Source organism: Enoplosus armatus, chromosome 16, assembly GCF_043641665.1.
Source record: "Enoplosus armatus isolate fEnoArm2 chromosome 16, fEnoArm2.hap1, whole genome shotgun sequence".
Taxonomy (NCBI): domain Eukaryota; kingdom Metazoa; phylum Chordata; class Actinopteri; order Centrarchiformes; family Enoplosidae; genus Enoplosus; species Enoplosus armatus.
In genome coordinates, this window is record NC_092195.1 from 15,813,685 (window position 1) to 15,836,304 (window position 22,620).

The 22,620-nt window shown below is 42.4% G+C and overlaps 1 protein-coding gene across 2 annotated transcripts in view; it reads right to left on the bottom strand.

Moving 5' to 3' along the window:
• Positions 1 to 12,279: 12,279 nt before the first annotated feature.
• samd12 (sterile alpha motif domain containing 12) overlaps positions 12,280 to 22,620 on the bottom strand; it is a 93,333-nt gene continuing 82,992 nt past the window's right edge. For both annotated transcript variants that reach the window (XM_070922016.1, XM_070922015.1), the window contains exon 5: positions 12,280 to 14,141. In XM_070922016.1, coding sequence (XP_070778117.1) covers positions 14,110 to 14,141 — 32 coding nt within the window. In that variant the 3' untranslated portion in view covers positions 12,280 to 14,109. The remainder of the gene's footprint in view (positions 14,142 to 22,620) is intronic.

Genomic DNA, 22,620 nt, shown 5'->3' on the forward strand with positions numbered 1-22,620 from the left:
CTATCCCTATAATGGAAGAAACGTCCTCTTACTAAAGCGAATTGCAGCTAATTTCTTCTCTTATCTGTGTACTTATTCACCACCCACTGAATTGAAATAGGAGAGCAATTCAAAAGCTGGTTAAACTCTGGGATGAAATATGTGGAATATTAGCCGATTCAAAAATGTAATGGACATAAGATGTATGATAATTATGAAAGAGAAGTGCATGTAACCTTTAAAACGAGGAGCTCCAACAGACCCCCGACAAGTTGAATTTAAAAGGGCACTTAAACTTAAATCATGGAAAAACATATAGTATCTAGCCATGCAGAATGTTTGGGTTTAATTGTCTGGGTTTTTTAGAAGCCTGTTCTGAAAGACTTCAATCCTATCGCCAGACAAGACTGTCGATAATGGACGATTCTGCAAAATCCTGCTTAATGTTCAATGACAACATTTTTTAACGTCCATTGCCAACGTTTTAAAAATTCTCTGATGTAATGTTTCAGGGTTTTTTCAAACGTTTTCATTGAAAACAGCTGAATTCTGTGGCCGAAATGAATGCTACGAGAGCTGCGAGAGTGAACCAAAACATGAAAGTTGAGGGCCACAAAACCAAAACATTGGCTGGTAATTCTCTGTGGGTTTATCTCTACAAGTGACCCCTTTCACATTGCACTTAATCATTTGATCCATTGTTATTATAAAAGTATTGATTATAGCTGCTTTAAGGTCAGGCAACTAAAACACTTGGTTAAGGTTAGCGAAGATTGTGATTACAGTTAATAAAAAACATTTTGATTACAGGTCTGAAAAGATGAACTTCACCCCCCCCCCCCCCCCCCCCCCCCCCCCCTCATGAAAGACATGGTACGCTCCCATTCATGTTACACCCTTACTTTCTGCCTGAAAGACATATATGATGCACAGCTTAATTCATAATAATTCCTTTGCACAGTGGGCCGTGAAGACAGACGAAGAGAGGTGAAACTAAAATTCAACTTTAACTATTTGATGTAATTCAGCGTTATTCTTTAGTTTATCAGTGAAATGTATAGAACTAGACTGCAGACTGGAGTCTAACAGTGACAGCCAGCCATTATACACACATCTCCTGCATGAAATGGATACTAGAGGTTAGTGAGAAAAGGTTTTTTGTGATTTGGGGGAACTGACCATTTCAAAAGGTGCAGCTCAGCTACAGCTACTTCCAGCCTAATTTAACACTGCACAAAACTACTCAGCCTCCACCTCGTGACGGGCTTTCTGAAACTACATCCCATGTTTTGCCTCTCATCCAATCCTGTGTGTCCTCCTACGGTGTGCATGTGTTTGTCTGTGTGTGTGTGTTGCTGTGTGTTTGTGAGTTCTGTCTTGGTTGGCACCCAGGACCCAGCTGTCGCAGTAGAGCGAATTTGCGCCAAGCCGGATACCCACGGGGCACAGTGGAGCCAGAGGCTGCCAGCTGGCCCAACACTCCCCCCCTCCACCCCTCGATGACACACTCACAGAGACACAAACACACACACACACACACACACACACACACACACACACACACACACACACACAATCCCCTCTCTATCTCACACCCAAAAACTCCTCTATTGACCTCTCAAACTTGCCTGCTTCCCCCTCCTCAATACACACATTTAGACACACTCAGGGTGGGCACACACCCAAGTCTTGGCATGTCAGAGCTGTAAAGGCGACAGGAGTGTCAACAACATCACACTGCTGCTACATAATCCTCCTCATCCCCCTGAGCACACCAGCGCAGACACACAGCCTCAATCAATAAATCAGTCCTCTCGCTCAACACGTCTTAAGGAAAAAAAGAGGCGGGGGGAGTGTTCAAGTAATTGCTGCTGGGACAGAAAGTGATGTCATCTTTAATTTTGGTGGACTATTTATTATGGTAATGCAAGATCATAATGGCTGAGATTAAGAGGCCGATTTGGAGATAAATGTGAGAGTGTAATGTTCGAGAGAGAATGTAGGCCAACGAGACAATCAAGACATTTAGCTGTGGCTGAGGGATAAGAGCTGAGAGTGACTTTTGTTCCTTGAATTGATGTTTATTCACTGTTTTGTTGCCATAGATCTTAAACTGCCCATTCATATTGAAACGGTTATTGTTCAGCGTTATTTCAGCCCACGCATTATGCAAATCTCATCCAAGCCAATCAGCTGCAAATGCTCCACAGCGCTGGTTCTTAGGAACAGAAGAATACTTGTCATCATGGGTTATTGTGCTGGATGGTACTGAGAAAACTCGATGTGTCTCGCTGTGTTTGTGTGTGTGAGTTCATCCTCAGAGGTGTGGACAGGATGTCATCTCCTTCGTGGCTTTGACTGTGAGGAACTGATGCCAGTTTGTGCTGGTGTGTGACTGGAAGTGGCCACAGGACTATACTGACACGCACACACCCACACACACAACCATGCACATGTCCTATCTACCTGTTCACACACATAATCTCAAGTATGCACACATGATGGAAAGACAGATATTGCTACCTCACCCACACACCTGCATAAAAGGACAGACAGCACTTGCAAAACACACATAGTCGGTCCCTGCGGCTCTGCTCCAGCCGAGCTCCAGAGTGACTCACAACCCCAGTGCAACATCAGATCGATCCGTGCAACCATCTTGCCGGAATCTATTGACTTCAACATAACAATGCAAAAGTATAAATATGTATACGAGTTTAAACAAACAATATTCTACACACAATACAATTCTGTCACCACATTGATAAAATTACTAATCAACATGGTCGTGTTCCAACATTTTCGGGCTAATAAACAAAATACTGGACTTTGTTGTCGGTGTCTATAAACGCTGAATTAAGATAAGTTGAGTAATACTCAAATTTTACTTTTTTCAAGTATTGAGTTCAACATCATAATGGGAAATGTTGTTCATGCCAGTGCTTGAAATTTTGACCTGATGATGGTGCTAGAGGAAGTCACTTATGGTCTGACAGTTCATCCTGTGGGGGACATGAATGTCTGTACCACATTACTTGGCAATCCATCCAATAGTTGTTGGGATATCCAGTCGGGACCAAAGTGGTGGACTAGTTCAGGTTCTGTGGGTTTTCTGCTGAGGATCTCACTACCTCTTGCCTAATTTGACAACATTTATGAAGTGCTCTGAGACACCGATCAGAAAGAGACCGCAAACTCTTCAGTGAACATGACAAAGAGAAGGAGGCCCCCTCCTGCTTTGATCGGTTGGGGTTCAACATGAAATCTGTGTTTGATGGCAAAGTCACAGCAGGATCTCAACAACAACAACACAATCTCCTAACTTGACAGACTGACCATCTTATTTTCTAGACATAAGTGTTTTGCAGTCTGATCCCAACATTAGAGATATATGACAGGTGGTGAAAACCAATTAAAAAAACGAAACAAATGCCTGATGGGTAATCAGATTTGCATAATACTGTTTGGAAACGATTGCCTAAGAATTGTGAGATTTTTATCAGAAGATCTATGGTTAACCAGAGCCCACATACAGGGTTGCACAACAAGGTAGGAGGAATGTTTCTGTTTGTTCCAACAACCCATCTATTACCTGCAGCTGTCATGAATTTTGCATAAAGATATTGTGAAAGGGTCCAATTTTCGCTGAGAATAGAATGCAATTGTACAACAGAGAAGAGAGGGCACTAAAACACGATGAATGTCCGAGGCACTGGATTAAACATTTTCCTCACGTACTGGTTTGTTTGGGTTGAGGTTGCTGACCGTAAATGTCCCCTTTCTATTGATCATCAACCTCTAAGACAAATATGACCTGTGACAAACAAACTGCTTCTGTCTCCATAACAATTTTAGCAAGGGAGCGATATGGGACACTGATGTTAATCATTCACCAGGCCAGTGGAAATACCCTGACATCAAATATCTCCCATCCAGGTGGGGGAAAATGGAGAATGAAAAGCCTCTAAATGAATATTGACTCATACACACAGTGGATGAAAGCGAGGAGGCCATCAAACAGGCCTGTACTTTAAACCCCTTAGGACACCAGCACCACCACATGTTTTACTGTCCCAGTTCTGTGCAACAGTGAAAACAAGAATAGACGATTTCTCACCAAAGGCAGCATGTTACATCATTTCTTCTGTTCTGTGTTTTTGTTCTTTTTTTGTTTTTCTTTCCTTTTTTTCTACATTATTCCACAGCGAAGCCATCAAGCCAGTCACTCACGAACCAGACAGATCAAGGCCCAGCAGTGTTAAATGTGTCGGCCATTTTGGCTCCGTCAGAGCTGGTGGCACGCAGAGCAACTGCTCATTAGAAGGCAAGTGTGACAGAGCCTCTCCCCCCTTCCACCAGACGGGTTCGATTTCCTCACCCAAACAGAGAAGGGGGGGAGAGCAGAGGAGGGGGGAGGAGAGGGGCAGATGGTGGCGGCGAATGAAAGAGAAAGCAGGAGCAGGGAGGAAGACTGGAGGGAGAGTGAAAGTGAAAATAGAGGAGAGAAAACGAAGGAGAGACGCAGTGCGAGAGAAGTGGAGGGAGAGAGGAAACGTGCCGGCGGATATCATTAGGGTCGGGTGCAGGGCTGTTTAACGAGCGAGCTCACAGCACCCCTCCATCCTCAGTGGCGCCTGCTGGCTGGAGGCCCCCAGGTTCTGGCTCCCCAGTAGGGGCTCCTGCCTGTTCCATCACCGCTGAACATAGGGGGGAGCTGAGGATGGAGATTTATTTTCTCTCACTACCTGTGGAGCAGCCAGCACATTTGCACAGACACATGCCCAGGCTTAAAAATACCCAAAGAAACATTGACTCAGGATCTCATTCTCTCACACACACACACACACACACACACACATCTACAGCCTCAGGGAAGAAAGGCTTACTGCATGCGCTCCCTCTTTTTTTCTCTTTTTTTCCCCTTCTCCCGTCAGAGGTATAATTGACTCTGCCTGACACATAAACATAGTGGTAATAACCCCGGCTTCCCCTTGATGTTGAGCGGCGGTGCACACAGCTGTGCGAGGTGCTGGGAAAAGTCACCGGGCAGCAGGCGTCTGCTAGCTTGTAGCATCCCCGCCGTCGCCTGTTCAACTGTGTGTGACTGCACAGCCGCCATGGGAGTCTGACCAGAAAACATTTCGCTGTAGACTCGGAAGACGAGCCAATTCTCATTTGAATACATGAGTGAAAGGAAGGGAGAAAGACTGAAATCACAAGGCTGAAAGGTTATGTGAGTTTCACCAGCGGCACAGGCAGAAAGAAAGAGCGGGAAATTAAAGAAGAAGTAACAGTTGTTAAGATGAATAAGAAGCCATGTTATAGAGCATCTCTTGGCTGTGCACCAGAGAATAGACATAAATAGATATCAAGCTTAACAAAAATGTGACACCTACTTTAATTGGTTGGCCTGCTGAGAATAACACTGCATATTATCTCCCTATTAAGCTGTTTCCTATCTGCCATTGCAATGAAATCCAACTGCTCTGTGCTATTAGAAAATATGATCTTAAAGGATGAGTCTTGTGATTGTCTAGATGTTTAAATCACATGAAAAGACCAACACAGACCAAAACCAACAAAGAATTGATCCGACTAACAAGTACTGAGTTTCCAACACTTGATATATCTTATTCCGCTGTGCTGTTGAGCTCCATTGTGGTCCAAAAACTATTAAAAACACATCAATGAGCTACAGCGTTGCACTGACTGACATGTTGCTTGGCACTGTAGTTTATATTGAACTGCGGCTGTAAATACTCACTAGTGCACCAGTTTCACAGCTAAAAGTCCCCAACAAATTAAAAATGTACTCCTGTTTGAGTTACGTTTGCTAAAAACTAAAGACACTATATATTTGTGACTCGTTTTTAAGGATTTACGTCTTTAGTAAGAACCATTGGACTTTGATCTTTTTATGGTAGTAAGTATTATATAGTATTTAGTACTATATAAGTATATAGAGAAATTTCACACATGTAGTTCAAAGCGCTTTGTAGGATAATTGAACATTAAAAGTTCTGGTTTCTTTGCATGCTTCCCACACAATTTGATTCCCCAAGGGAAAGGATGCTGTAAACACAACATTCATTTCATATCACCTACTAAAGTTGGCATGGCAAACATTTTAGCAAACAGTTGCCTATATACACATCCAACGGACACGGAGCAACGTTATCATTCATTCACTAGTCGCATTTCTGGCAACATGGCGAATGTAAGTCCATCTGACAAAAAAATGTCTACTATAGGCTATATCCACTATGTTGACCAGCTAGTCACTAACGTCGTCTGCTATTTGGTGCTGGACAGGTAGGAAACAGCAGATTGATCAGAACTTTTTTTAGCGGCCTGTTCTGACTGGAAACAAGGTTGATGAGAACGGTGGGAGTGAACCAAAACATGAAACTGAAAGATGCTAAAACGCTCCGTAGAGCTGAGAGAAACGACTGGCTTGGGTGTTAAATATCTGTAGGTTCGTCTCAACAAGCGAATCCTTTCACATTACACGTAGTCATTTGACCCAATGTTTATATAAAAATATTGATTTGTGCCGCTTTAAGGGACAACCATTAGTTTAGGAGAAAGCTAAACTGAATGTAAAGGTCTTTAGATGGAGCCTTCCCACTTTTCTGAACCATTATTTCCCTCTATACTCTGCAGTTGTCCAATTGAATACATTTTTCAGCCTTCTTCTTTGACCTGAAAAAGACCCCTTAAACTTTGAAAGGTTGCCACAGTAAATCAGTGTAATGCAAGTGCGCATTATTCTCTGCAATGCTGACACTGGACGCGGCAAAGCTGGCAAGATAAAACCCCATAAAAAAAGTGGCTGTTGGCAGTGAGAGCATAGTGAGGCGGCAGAGAGTGGGGACTGGGAGTTCACGACCGGATGGATGTCAGCTTGATCCATACTGAATCAACACACAGCGAAGGTTGATAAGAAGGCTTAACCTCCTCAGCTGGTGAAGAGGCTCTCCTGATGCCCTCTTACATGTGTGCACAGTTTTGTAAAGATATGGCATGTACATAACGAGCACACTGATGTTTCCACTTGCAGATACAGGCACATGTAGAGATAATGATGCACACAGAGACACTGACACCGGCACAAACAGCCCACTGAGATCAGGGATGATCCTCGCCAAAACAAGCAACATCAATTGCTTTGAAAGGTTTTCATATCAGTCATATTGACAGGATCAGGGTGGAGGGGGAGACGGTGGGATATAGATGAAAGACAACAGGAGGACAAAAAGCATAGAGATCAAAAAGAAAAAAAGTTGGATTAAAGCTGAAAAATGAAAGCGAGAGAATAAAACAGGGGTAATAGCGGAGTGGGGTTAAAGGAAAAACAATTTTGACACAAACCACTAGTTGAAAATAACACGTACTGAGAAATCAAACAAGATAAGAGGGGGGAGATAAGACTCAGGGAGAGACGAGGAAGGCATGAGAAGGAGTGTGAGAAAAGAAGAAGACAGAGAGAAACTTTTCTTTGTCAAAGCTCTAAAGAAGGCTTCTCGCTCCTTCTCCCCTCCGACATTAAAACACGAAGGAAAACAGATGTGATAACCCTCGCTGCTCAATATGATACAGTGTCAAGTACGGAGTCACACACACACACACACACTCACACACTGACAAATACTCACGGTGTGTGGCCAGAGCCCCCTATCTGAGTACCAGTGCTCATCCTGACACTCCAAAGGGGCTCAGCGGGTGCACTGTCTAAGATGTTTAATTCATACAGCCGCCTGCTTGTGCTCAACATGAATGTGTGACGGAGGAGGATGGGAATGCGAAGCGTTATGCGCAAGGCTGAGGATGATTCAGAGACACAAGAGAGGGAGGCTACAAAAATAGAGAAAAGGAGAGATAATGCCAATGAATGAATGAATGAAGAAGAAGAAGAAGATGAAGATGACGATGAAGAAGAAGAAGTATCCATGGTGACAAAGAAAACAAGATTATAGAAATAGAGAGAGAGAGAGGAGAGAAAACAATGAAGAGATGAGAGAGCACATGTTTGAGATACATTCTCAGATGCTGGCGCACACAGAATGAGTGATGGATAGAATTAGAGCAGCAAAACTGAGAGAGAGAAAAAAAGAGGGACAGGGAAAAGTGAGAAAACAGTGGAGGGAAATTTCGCAGACACACACAAAGACAAAATAAAAACTGTGGAGATCTCCGGGCAGGCGGTGCGAGCCCAGAGTGCTGAGGGTGTGTGTTGCAGGTCTCAGGAGAGGCAGGCAGGGGACTGAGTGCTAGTGATTTTCTGTCATATCTCTCTTTCTCTTCATCTCTCACGCCTGTTATCATCCTCCTCCTCCTCCCTCACCTCACCCTCCCCACTGCAGCACATGTAGCAAAAGTACTACAGCATGTGTAGGATTTGTAACCATCAATTTCAATGTGGGATTCCTCAGATACCTTGGCCTAATTAGTTTCTCAAAATGAAGACCATGTTTCTCATGCAACCTGTTCCTTCCTGTCATAAAAAGAGGATGTTGAAGGTTGTCTCCTCTCTTATTGCAACGACGTAAAACCTTTAACTTTGAAAAGCAAACAAGCAGATTTCCCCCCAAATTTAATCGAATGTATTTTTTAGTACATTTAGTAAAGTCAAATTATTAAAATGTTTATAGGTTTTCTCTAATGGCTCTATTAATTGTTAGTATATCATTTATTAATGCCTTGACTTGTGAATATCTGCCTTCTTAGCTAGCTCTTGTCTTGTTACTGATCTATAAAGTATTAATAAATGGAAATAATAAACACTTTGGGTCACTTTCTTGCCTAGACTGAGATGAGACCACTGATACCACTCGCATGTCTGTCTGTTCAGTGTAAAGCTGGAGCCTGCAGGCAGTTAGCTTAGTTTAGCATAAAGACTGGAACAGGGGGGAAACAGCTAGCCTGTCTCTGTCCAAAGGCAAAAAACCCCAGCACCTGTAAAATGGTCTTTGTTTAATTCCTACAAAAGTGTCACTGCTCCCAGCCAAGAAATAGACCCGCACATAACCCCCAGTAAAAACGCAACAAGTCCCTTTTACACTTGTTTCCTTTTTTGCCAGGCTAGCCATTTTTCTCCTGTCTTTATGCTAAGCTAAGATAACCGTTTCCTGGCTCTGGCTATATTGAACGGACAAACATGAGAGTGATATCAATCTTCTCATCTAAGTCTCGGCAAGACAGCAAATAAAAGTATTTCCCCAAATCCTGAACTGTTACTTTAAAACCATTACCAAACACATCAAATACACAAAATGCGTGAGTACTCGCAGTCATTTCCATTTGTGATCTACAGCAGGGTCCTGAGGCCCGATGGAGGCTGCTGTGTGAAAACCCCAAACTGCAACGTCACACCTCTCCAGCCACAACATCTGTCAGGTAATCTTTTTTTTTTTTTTTGCAAACTCAGTCTACATCCGCTGCGTGTGAGCAGATGTACACACACACACACACACACACACACACACACACACACACACACACACACACACACACACACACACAGCGCTGCACAGTGTGAGTTGTAACCTCCTAGTTGGTAATCACACACAGAATAAACAGAGAACACATTATACATGAAGATTAATCTGTTTATTATATATACTCAGCATGATATCAATATCATCATTAATATCCATCGTTAGGCACCTTATATCTAGAGAGACTGGGAGTAGAGACTTGGTCTGCATGCCTGTTGGTTACAAAAACACTCGAACAGAATCAAAACATGCTGTCAACATGGCAGAAAAAAAAATCGTACATTTGTTGTCTTCTGTTTAGATTGTGTTTGAGGTGTTGCTTACATGTTTGCTTCTACACTTGTTTATGCATAACTAATGTGAAGCCTGTGAGCGGCTGTGACTGTGTTTACTGCTAATTTGTTGAGAAATACGTGTGTTTTTAGTGTCACCGTGTGTGTGTGTGTGTGTGTGTGTGCGCTTGTGTATTTTAAACACAAGTCTGGGTTTGTGTGCATCTGACGTGCGTGCCAGCATGTGTGAAAGTTCTTGTGCAATAACATTGTGTGAGGTTCTGGCGTTCTCTTGTGTAACAGTGCACTGTGTATCAGCGTCTATGAGTGCGTGCCAAACCTCTTACAGGTAGTGGGAGACTATGGGCTGAGCCAGTTCAGGCAAGTCCTCGGACATCTTGGCACAGTTGCCAGATCTCAAGCTGGTTATACCTGGATATGGAGCCAGAAATACAGTGGAAAGTTTCCCTCGTGCCTCTGGAGGAAAATCTATTCCCTCGCTGCAAGTAGAAAGCGAGCACACACTCTGGAGAGTTACAATAAAGAATCAATATTTTACTGCCTACACCGAGGGTTATTACAGCGCTGCAACCTGGGCTATGGATCACTAAAACGCACTGCTACATTTGTTATGGAGAGCTTACAAGCAAATTTAGGTCTTGACCCAAAGTTTAGACTGTCTGCATGAATTTTGAAAAAAAAAAAAATTCAAAGAGGCTTTGAGAGAAAAGGAATACATTTTGATACAAACGCTTTCAATAATCCTTTACAATCACGCTGAAGTGCAGAATTGCAATTGAGTTAGAACACAGACACAGTACTTTCTTTACAGGGCAACAATGAAAAATATGATGAAATTCAATGCAAGTGGTTCATATATGGTAAGATCACAAGAAGTCAGCCTTGTGTTCTTTTCCTTCCCGATTTGGGAATGCATGGACCTTGGTTTTGTCAGGCTTTTATGTGCAAATTTCAATGCTTCTGACCCAATCCGAGCAAAACGTAGAATTTAACTTGACCACTCTCATGTCTGTCCGCTAAATTTGAAGCAACAGTCAGCAGCTGGGTAGCTTAGCTTAGCATAAGCATTGGAATTACAGACACTGCTAGCCTGGCTTTATCCAAAGGTAATAAAACACCTTTCAGCATGTCTAAAACTCACTTACATGATTACATGATAATCATGTAATAATACATGATAAACATCTCATTTGTTGGTCATTTCTGCACTTCAGTTTTTGTACAGATTAAACAGCTTTAGATGTGCTGGTAGGCAGATTTTGTTACCTTTGGACAGAGCCAATCTGTATGCTAGGCTAAGCTAACTTCTTTATATTTATGGACGAATATAAGAGTAGGATGGATCTTATCATCTAACTCTTGGCAAGAAAGCAAATGAGCATATTTTTCAAGTTAAATTTGAAGTTTTGCTTGGACATGGTCAGGAGTATTTGAACATAAGAGCCTGACAAAACAAGGTCATACAAAAAAAATAAACAACAAAAATGCCAATTAAACAAATGCAATATAATAAGTGAGCTTTAGAGGGGCTGGTAGGCTGATTTTGTTGCCTTTGGAAAGAGTAAGGCTGTTTGCCTGTTTCCAGTCTTTTTGCTAAGCTAAGCTAACTGGCTGCTGCTTTATATATAGCGTAGCAATATGAGAGTGGAATCAATCTAAACGAATAAGTCTATTTTCCAAAATGCCAAAATCTTCCTTTAATGCCAATAAGAGGTTATATAGATTTTTTGACCAATATCATCATCAATATCAATTCATTATATTGATAAAAACTGTTATATTATGGAGTCAGGATCTCCTGCCAAGGGTCGTTTGCATGAATTAATCCAGCTCTCAAATTCACCAACCTTTTACCACTCTGCAAACCATTTCTCCCAGTTCACATATTTACAGTTTCCAATCGGAAATCAAGGTGTGGAGGAATTCCAAACTTAACGGAAGCTTCAGCCCTTCCCTTCCTCCTGAGGCCTTGACAGACATGGACACGGCATCTCCACTCGACCGTGAAATAGCCACTTGTGTTTTAGCCTGAACAACTCCATTCCAATGTGACTGGCAGCACACACACTCTCTCTCTCTCTGTCTCTCTCTCTCTCACACACACACACACACACACACACACACACACACACACACACACACACACACACACACACACACACACACACACACACACACACACACACACACAATCCTTGAGGCCTTTGTAATCCTGGAGGACTGACTGTATGTCCTGAAGAACTGATCAATACTATTCAATCTGCTTGCAGGTCTTTGCTGCATTAGGCTACAGCTGCTATCCAAACAATGAATGGCTGGACACACAGGGACCCGTGTACAAATGGAATCCCATTAAAACGCAATGGCTCTCAGGGGCCAACGCCCCCCCCCCCCCCCCCCCTGCCCCTTGCTCCAACCGCAGCCCCTATTTTACGCTCTTGTGATTGACAGCTCCCATCGAGGAAAGGAAAGATGTTGTTACCATGACAACAGCTCATGCTACACCGGCGTGGATATGAGCGTTTGTTAAATATCACTCCAGTACGCTGAAATCTGCTGCTGATAATAAGAGGTCATTACACTGGCTACAGGATTTTCTAATGTATTTACACTCACAGACATAGTGAAGAAGGTGAAGATGGTCCGAGTAACAGCTGTTTTGTTTCATGACAGACACGTGTGCTTTTAAGTGCAGTTAAAATACCTATAATATCAACAGTGAGTGGCCATTATTCACATTGACAGAGATTTTTGTTTCTCACCAGAGATTAATAGAATACAGTGTATTTTCCTAACAGACTGACAGACAACATTTCCATGATGAGCTTTTGCACACAGCACGTCTTCCTTTTTACACTATTTTCAATATATCATCTAAAAATAGTTTCAAGCAGTGAGATGGAAAGCAGACAAAGCAATAAAGGGTCGGTGATACAGAGGGAAGGAAATGAAAAAGGCTCTTCTTTTGTTATCTGTGATGTTTTTTCTTCTCGTTTTCTCCTCATTAGAGGTAAAGGATTTCAAGTCAAAGTATCTCTCGGTTCACGAAGCCCTTTTGCTTTTCCTGCTCCTTTTCTTTCAGCCACTCCCTTTCTCTTTGTTTCAGTTTACCTACTAGCATGGTGCTTTTAGGGACACCAAGGGAATTTCCTTCTCGCAGTTCTTCCCCTTTTTTCCCAGGTTCTGCTTCATCTCCTTCAGATTGCTTTTTACAACAATGTCGTTCATTTCAGGGAGCCAACTTAACCGTACCTAATGTGATGCCAGGTTCAGTGTTTATTCCTCTACTAACTGTTGGTTGTTTTCACAGTGAAGTTCTGTCAGGCTTACTGTCTAGCCTAAGAGACTGATCCACAATATGGAGAGGGCAAAGAGTGAGGAGAGACAGGGATACTTCACTGTTTACAGGATCTAAGCAACAGCATGAGAAAGAGAGAAAGAGCACAAAAACACACACACATGGTTGTGTAAAATGTCTCACCCCTTTGCGGTTGTAGGAATAGTCTATTAGGGGATAAGGAGGAGGAATAAGGAAAGGAGAGATGTATAGTAGTGGTCTAGTGGACAGTCATTGTGTTGCCACTATTGAAAGTCCTTAGGAGGATAGAACCAGGTTCAGCAGTGCACCACAAGAGCACCCATGGGAGAAAATACACATTAAAATGCTACAATGAAGGAGCTAACATGCCACAAACAGACCAAGAGACTCGTTTGAATGAAGAAGTGGATTATAGGTGTCACTTTTAACTGTAAAAGTACGTGAGATGTTGAGGGATAAGTCGCCTAAAAGCAAATCAGCACACACACATAAAACTATCGTCCAATCACAAGGCAATGGTGCAGAGATGATCGTTGTGTTTAAATGCTTTTAGGAAACCTGGCCAAACAAGTGTTGGATTCTGGGTAGATGATCGTTACGAGGGCTTGGCTGCCGGCGTGGTTCTAGAGGGAGAGGGAGTGAAGTGATGTCTGAGAGGAGTGTAGGAGTTATATAGCGTGAGAGGTCTGGTGGAGGTTTGGCTGCAAAGGTCATAAATGTCTGGAGATGGGACGCTGGTAATGGAAACTGTTGGTCAGATTCCAGGAAGCTGTGAGGAATTGTTTGGACTGCGAGGAAACTGCAAATCAGAACTCGTGGGAGCTTCTCAGGAGTTGCTGGGAAGAAGGCATGAGTTGTTTCCAGATCGGTCTTTGGAGATGACGAGGATGGAGACCAAAGGCGTGAGAGGGATAGCTGTGATTGTTCCACGAAGAAGTCTGGGGATCGCATGTTGGGTGGATGTTGGCAAGGCGGTGGGCGTCGGCGTCCTTTTGTGACTTGGTAGTCCTGTTTCGTCAGGCTATGGTGAAGATGGAGTGCACTCCAGAGAGGCTGCAGAAAACAAAAAACAGAAGACAGAAAAGATTGGAAAAAGTTAATGAGAGAAAAAAGAGGGCTGGTGTGAAACAAAGAGGGAAAAAGCGCTCCCGTTGAAAAGAGGAAGAGGTTGAGAAACATCAGAAATGGCAAGAAAGAAAAATAAGAGGAAAACAGAGGAGCAAAAAGAGGAACAATGACGACGAGCGCAGGAAGAGAGGGGAGTGGGGTGCAAAACGAAACCGTGCGGAGTGACGTAGATGAGAGAGGAAATTAAGAAGTTGAGATCAAACAGGAAAAAAAAGAGAAAGGGCCGAGATAACAAGCATGGGCACAGTGAAGCATAAAAATGGATCAAGGGGATGGAATTAGAAAAATAGAAGGGAGAGGGGGGAGATAAGAGAGACAGGATAAAAGAGAGAAAGAGGGAGAGAGAGGGGGAGGATGAATAAAAAGAGGAGACATAATTATAAAATGGCACAAGAAAATCAATGCAGTGAGCATCATTGTGCTTGCAGGCGCCATACAAAGGGAGGTGGAGAGCAGCAGTGTGTCCATCAAACACATACACACCACCACATGTCAGTGTCACACACACACACACACACACACACACACACACACACACACACACACACACACACAGAAGCATTTCAAATGCAGAGTGAAGACAAGGAGGATGAGTCAGGCAGATGAAGCGGGGAGAGACAAGTGACATTTAGAGCTCAGTCGGAGCATGTGATGACAGGGCACAAAGATACATGCCAGCCCCGACTGACAACAGCTTGTGTGTGTGTGTGTGTGTGTGTGTGTGTTTTTACTCATGTTGTGGGGGACATAAATCTGTTTACACCATCACATTGTGGGGACTTACCTTCCTTTTGGGGACAAAACGCAAGTCCCCATAATGTAAATCACTACATTTTAGGGTGACGGTTAGGTTAGAGTTAGGCACGTAGTGGTTATGGTTATGGTTAGGGTAAGTCTCCAGGAAATTAATGTAAGTCAATGCGATGTCCTCTAAAGTGATGGAAACACGACTGTGTGTTTGTGTGTGTGGATGCAGAGCTTGGTGCGAGGAAACAGATTCGTGTTTTTATATATTATATTCTATTCAACTGCGTGAGCTGAAACTGAGGGCAGAGGACCAACACAGAGCTGAGAATTCACATTAACATTTTGAAACTTGGGGCTACAGTGAAAGAAGTGTCGTGAGGAAAAAGTCTGGTGGAAGAAGTATTCAGATTTAAGTAAAAGTAGAAACTCACTCTTTCACTCATTGAAAAAAGGGCCCCTGCAACAGATATATTATTATATATTAGATGCATTGATAGATAATACTCTTGCATCAAAGTGTAAGTAGCATTTTACTGTTGTAGCTAGTTTGGACTACTGTACATACAGTAAATGAGTCCAGTGGTTCCTAACCTGGGGTAAAGCCCCCTCCAAAGGGTCACAAGATAAATCAAGGGGTCATGAGATGATACATGGGGTAGAAGTACTGCTACACAGACGTGCATTCATTTCTAAATTCACAATCTAGTAGCAATAGCCGTCATATGAATATAGTGGAGTCAAGTAGAAGTATAAAGTAGCATTAAATGGGAATACAAGTACAGTACCTAAATAAATATTCCACCTTGGCTCGGCTATTATTACACACAGAACACACACACACACACACACACACACACACAACCATGCAAACTCAACCACGTAATATTCATCATCATTATTGGCAAACACTGCCGTGCATCAAGCTATTTCTGCTCCAAAGCATGTAAACACCATGTCAGCCCACACGCAGACACACGCACACACTCTCACTCCTTGTTAACTGTATTAGTGCCAGGGCTTATCAGTGCAGCGGGACCACACACCACAAAAGGCTGAAATTCATTACAGTCGTAGGAGGGCCTTGACAAGCTGTCAGCATGTTCGAAAGATTCTTCAAACCCCCCCTCCCCTTTCTCTCTTCAGAGAATGGTGAGAATACTCGGCTATCTGTTTCCTCACACACACACACACACACACACACACACACACACACACACACACACGGGAACATCTCGTGGTCTACATCTTAATTTCAAGGATAGTTTGCATAGTCACACGCAGACGCAAACGGCTACATTTACACCGTCATACAAACACAGAAAACTCTGTTCTGAATCTTAATTTCATGGGTAGTTTACATTGTCACACACACACACACACACACACACACACACACACACACACACACACAGTTGCACACATATGTACACGCATTATTCTGTAGTAGTGCTGAATGCAGAGCAGGCCCCAAGGTGCATACTCTGTATTTCCAATTTATGTCGGCGTCACTTCACTTATCTTGGCTGCCACTATACACACACACACACACACACACACAAACCCTTTCTCTCTCTCGCACACACACACACACACACACACACACACACACACACACACACACACACAAAGACACATAATACACATGCTCAGTGTCTTAATATTAAGGATAGTTTACTGTTATGGCTGTGCTTATATCGATCGGAAAACATTTTTGGATGATCAAAGAGATTATTGTTGTCATAAAAACCATGCAAAACAATAAAACCTTGGATGCTTTCACAACCTTTATGCGAACATATTTTCCAATCTGGTTAAACAAGTTAAGTAGCAGTGTGAAAAAACACGAGCGTGATCATCCTTCAGCTGGCGTTGTTTTAGTCTTCAAGGACAGAAAAAGGGCAAATTACTCTGGAAAATCTTTTCTTTAACATAATTACTATAATCTGCCAAACCTAAATTAAACAGACCAGCGTGTGAATGCCTCCCTGACATGAGTGTGAAGTGTGTGTGCTCCAGCGTCTGACAGAGAATTACAATTTCGACGTGTTTCTGTGGTTTGTAATTGCATGTGTGTGTGTGTGTGTGTGAATGAGAGGCAGAGAACACTCGGTTTGAGTTATTAAACGAACCAATTACAAGGCCCACTCATCACGTTTACGTCCTAAACAAAGGGAGAGTTGATCTATTATTAATGTACTGTTCCGCAGTGTAATTCACACATGGATTCGGTCTCATACCCATACGTTCACACATGAATGCTTGCATGCGCATCACACCCACACACACTCACACTCACAAATAATGCTCCTGTAGCCTGCAGTAGCTCAGTCTCCTGTGCCACCGGTACGAATGATGAATGTGATTTGCCAGTATTAACAGATGAGCAGCTTTTCAGAGACAGGTAGTAAAATGTCTGGATCATCAAAATCTCTCTCTCTCTCTCTTCGTGCCGTACTTCACTCCTGGCTTCATATCTCTTCCTCTCTCTTTCTGTGGCTCTCACCCATGCATTCATAATCAGACCTGTCTTGCTTGTTTAATCTGAGCACACCTCAGCGTGCAGCCGCATCTGCCACCTCTCTGCTGTGCGCCGCGTCTCGTATTAAAAACGTGGACGAAGACGTATTTGCACTGATTCTGTCCATCCAGCTTTGAAGTATCTATTATATAGGCTGGATCCAGGCTTTACCTGGTGGTGTATCCCAGCTGGAAACCTTTAGATGTGTTTTTAAAGGTTGACTATACACAATTTTTTTCTCATTGTCAACAAATGCCATGGAAAAACTCCAAACAACATGCTGCTTGTGTATTGTTTGTGTATCCAAAGCCTGACAAGCCTTATTCCTAGTTGTCAAGTCTACAGCCATACTAACTAACATCAACATGCTAACATGTTCACAATGACAATATTAATATTCTCATGTTAGGCAGGTATACTGTTCACCATGTTCACCATCTTTTTTTAGCTCTAAACACAAAGTACAGCTGAGGCTGAGGACCATGGATATCTGTACTGAAGTTCACTGCAATACATCCAGTAGTTATTGAGCTATTTCAATGAAAACCAAAACACTGCTGGTGGCACAAAGTCCAACAAATGCACTATTTACTCCTGTTTGAGGATATTTTTGCTAAAATCACTAATGTATTAGCAAATTATTAAAAAAAAGAAAAGAAATAGTATATCTTTAACCTAAAGGTTTTCGTCTTCATTTGAAAAAAATGGCTTTGGCCTGTGTGCTACAGATGAGGTAACGAGGTTGGAAAGTATTTGAGATTGGCTAACAAATGATCGGTTTTGGTCTAATCATGGGATTTGTTGAAAATAAAAATATTGCTGAATGTCACAATCAAAATCCAGACCTTCGGGAACAGAGGAAGATGAGACAGAAAAAAAGAGTCAAGACATTCTGACCTTGACCAGGTATCAAACTAGGATGTGGCTGCACAATAATCACTCTTGTCTGTGTCCTTCTTTTAATAGAAAGTGAAATGCTCTTAAGGATAGAGTCTGTACACTCTGTGGTAGATGCCAGAAACAAAGTTCACACGCTGCAAAATCTGACAAGCCTCACTGCCATTAATCACCACCAACAAGTAAGAAAGCCACAAAATAGATGATCAGAACAAAAAGTAACTCAGCCAACACTCCTTCTTTAGAGCAGTGCTTCCCAAACTTTTTGGTTTGTGACCCTTTAAAATGAAGCATGCGACCACTTATCACAGGTTATGGCCTGAGTGTGGACGAGTTGTGAGCATTGTGAGCAAGAAAGATTGATTTTTCCTTCTCAGATTGTTTTATGTGAAGGAGTTTCAGAGACCTGAAGAGGTAAAAGAAAAAAATAATGGTTTCACATATTTAATATCTTTGAGGGTGTCACAGAAACAACCCTATTACCTATAATATTAGTATAGTAATATATCAGTGACAACTTTTTCTTTTTTTCATCCAATGCCAAAGTTTTTAAAATTCTTGCTTTCTTCAATGCAACCACTGTATGGTCATTATTACTTGATGCTTTGGCAATATTGTCCTAGTCACATTCCTGAATTGACCTGAACTAGGGAAAGACTGTGGTTATGGCAAAAACAATATTCTTGAGGTATGGTCTGTATTTCCTGCACTGAATATTATTATCGGACGTTAATCGTGAGGTGTGGAATCATCCAATATGAACATCGGGATACTGGACTGGATGTAAAGATGCAAAGGAAGCCAAGGTCAGGTAGTATTTAGCATGAGTCTCCACGTTAGAAACTGCAAGAAATGCATTAATTAGAACACAAATACTTAAAACATGACTCCAATGACCTACAAGAACATGATCTACAGCAGTCATTAGTTAATGATCATGTTGGTTACTGAAGGTTAACATGCTCTTGTGTGGTTCAATAATTAGACTCACACTTGTAAAAGTGCAAGGCTGTGGTCTGGACTATGATGACTTACCAATAGACCACAATGAAGAAGGCCAGGAGGAAAACTCTTTGCACTAATAGGAGAAGGAGCTTGTTATTATTATTATTATATATTGATTTATGTTAAGTCTGCTGTCCGTCTGACTCAGTGGCATCCAGCAGAAAGTATAGTTGTTGAAACTGAGGGGTCATTGAGTCCAGCCACATCACATCTGCCACAGGCTTAGATAATTAATCTGAGTGAAAATTCAGACAACTTACAGAGGGTCACTGATACATATATGCAAGCACAGATGCGTACATGCCAATATATATTTATATATGTTGAGTTTTGAGCCTGTGTGGCGCTCAGATAAGGTTAAGAGAGCCTCGTCTTCCAGCATGTGTTCAAAATAGGTCACCTTATTCTGCGACTCCGAGCGAGCACGCCTGCTTCTTTTCCTGCCCTGATTTCAACAACATAAACAACTGACGAGAAGTTTCCCCCCTCTCTCCATCTATCTCTTTAAAGCAGCGCTCCTCATCAGCGTAACCCAGTGAGGTTAAGTAAATAAGTCTATTTTATGCAGAGCAAGAGACAGAGGGATGGCAGTTCTCAAAGTGCTTGTATTTTGGTATTCTAACTTGTGTCGAGTTGGGTTTGTTTGTTACTGTGCCTTTTCCAGTGCCACCTGCCACCACCAACACACACACACACACACACACACACGACACACACACACACACACACATACATTTACAGACACACACACAGACCTTGCCTCCATGCTTCAGCTTCCTTTAGTTGCTCAGCGGGGGACTGTCAAACTGAGCTCAGTCAGTACCATTTCTTTACTGTGCTGCTCTATCATGCAGGATATCTCTCCTGACACGGAGCTGTCATGGCCTTCAGGGCTTAAAGATGGCAATGCAAAGGAGCAAAAAGTGGAACAGTAAAAACAAGCCCCTCATTTATTCCAGTGCGTGGAAGCTGATGTCTGCATGTATCTATATTTGTATGCGCGTCGTTGTGGGTGAAAGCTCGGTTGTACGTGTGGAAATTTCTGTAGATATGCCTTTGGATGATTCATGGTGTTAAACAGGAAAGTGCAATACCCTAGTTTTACTATGATGACAGTAATGGTGCGATTAGCCCAAGGCTTTAGCAGCATCGTTGGTGGTAACTGGTTTTAAAACATGACTGAGGTCAGAGTATTTCATCATGATAAACAAAGAAAAGCTATGACACTGCATTTTATATTCCAATTGTTTCTGTTGACTGAATACAGCAACACTGAAGAGCCTGTTACCTGTTACATACTGATTGAGGTATAAAAATCAAAGGAATAGGTCAACATTTTGGTAAAGACGCTTATGTGCTTTCTTTCCCGAGAGTTAGATGATTGATGCCAGTCCAGGAAGTCACTGCGCCTGGCCGGGAAATAGTGCAGTACCTAAACACAACTTGTCGTTTTTACACTTCGGTTTTTATAGGGATTAAACAAACAATATTTAACATGTTAATAGTGAGCTTTAGAGGTGCTGGTAGATGGATTTTGTTGCCTGTGCACCTGTATTTTCAATATTTGTGCTAAGCTAAGCTAACTTCATATTTACAGCAAAGGGATACTAATCTTCTCATCTAATTCTCTTCAAGAAGGCGAATAAACAGATTTTCTCTTCCTTTAATAGACTGGTAGGTGCTCCATCATTGTTTGTACTTGCAACAGGCCATGCTAGTTGGGCGATATGATGATATATACAGAGAAACCTGGCCTATACTCAGGTATCTATCCCTTTCCTAGTTGTATTAGGGCAATACAGGCTATGTTACAGACCAATGAGCAGGACGTCATTATGGCAATATTGGGTTCACAGAATTTTCTGACATTTTATAGACCAAATTGATTAATCAAGGTTATAATCAGCAGATTAATCGATAACAAAAATAACTAGTTAGTTGCAGCCGTAGATAGATTCTATCCATATTGCCTACCCCTGGGAAGGAAGAAGGGTGGAGTAAAACAGAGGTGGAGAGACGAGAACGAGAAAGACGTGGGCAATGTGAGTGGGAGAACTATGAACTACGCATCAGCTCTCAGGTTCCCGCTGACACTGATAAATACCTGAGGAATGGGACACAGTCGAGAGCTTGGCTACGCCGTCATTAACCTTGTGAAACCTCAGCTTGCGCTGGTGATTAACGACGTCCCATTATGTGCTATTAAACAGCAGCAGAGGAGGGTCTCCTCTCCCATACCAAAACAGCACAATACTGCCAAGGAACTACTTTCCCTGGGCAACATTCTCCCACAGGGATGAGAGTATAGAAAATCAACATCATACATTTGCTAAGAAAGACTTGTTAGCAAGTTGCAGAATGACCCACTGTGGCCTAATATTCTCTGACTGCTGCTTCTTTGCGTGCCACTTACATGTTTCCCCTCCCTGTCTTGTTCAAAGGTCTGTTATTGTTTATTACAATAGAACTCAGTGGAGTCCCCATAGAGGGCTCAGTGATAAGTAAAATACTCCGACACAGAAAGGAGGCTTTTACCATATGAAAGGCAGGGGAGAAAAGAAAGAGAAAAAAAAATGAAGAGGGGAACGGGAAACGGATAAAGCGAGAGACGACAGAGGTGCTGCGACAGGGTGGAGATGCGGGGACTGGAGGATGTATGCGTGTGTGTGTGTGTGTGTGTGTGTGTGTGTGTGTGTGTGTGTGTGTGTGTGTGTGTGTGTGTGTGTGTGTGAGAGAGAGAGAGAAAGAGAGAGAGAGAGGGAGGAGAGAGTGGGGCGGGAGGGGAAGATAAAGGCAGAGCTGTATTCTCTGATGTGGCTGCTGTGTGTTGGCTCTTCGCAGCTCCTGCTCCAAGGATTACTGCATTTACACTTCAGCTTAAAAATAGCCCCCGTGATAATTTATTTAGCTGGAGCACGCCATCCGGCATTGTGTTCCCAGAGAATAGTTTTTTTCCCCCCTTTTTGGATATCTATGAGATTCTTCCTCTCTCTCACTTTCTCTCCCTATATTTTAGCTGCGATATTATCTTCCTCTTCGTACCCTTTTCTCTTAATCTCCCACTCCCTAGGAAACTCGCCCTCTCTCTAAAAACATAAACAAGTGGCTATATGTTTACCTGCACAAACCAATAATATAACCAGCTGCTGGTTATATTTCTGTCATAATCTCATTTGTGCTGCTAACATGAACCTCTGATACCCTTTGACTCCACACATAACACATAACACAACACGT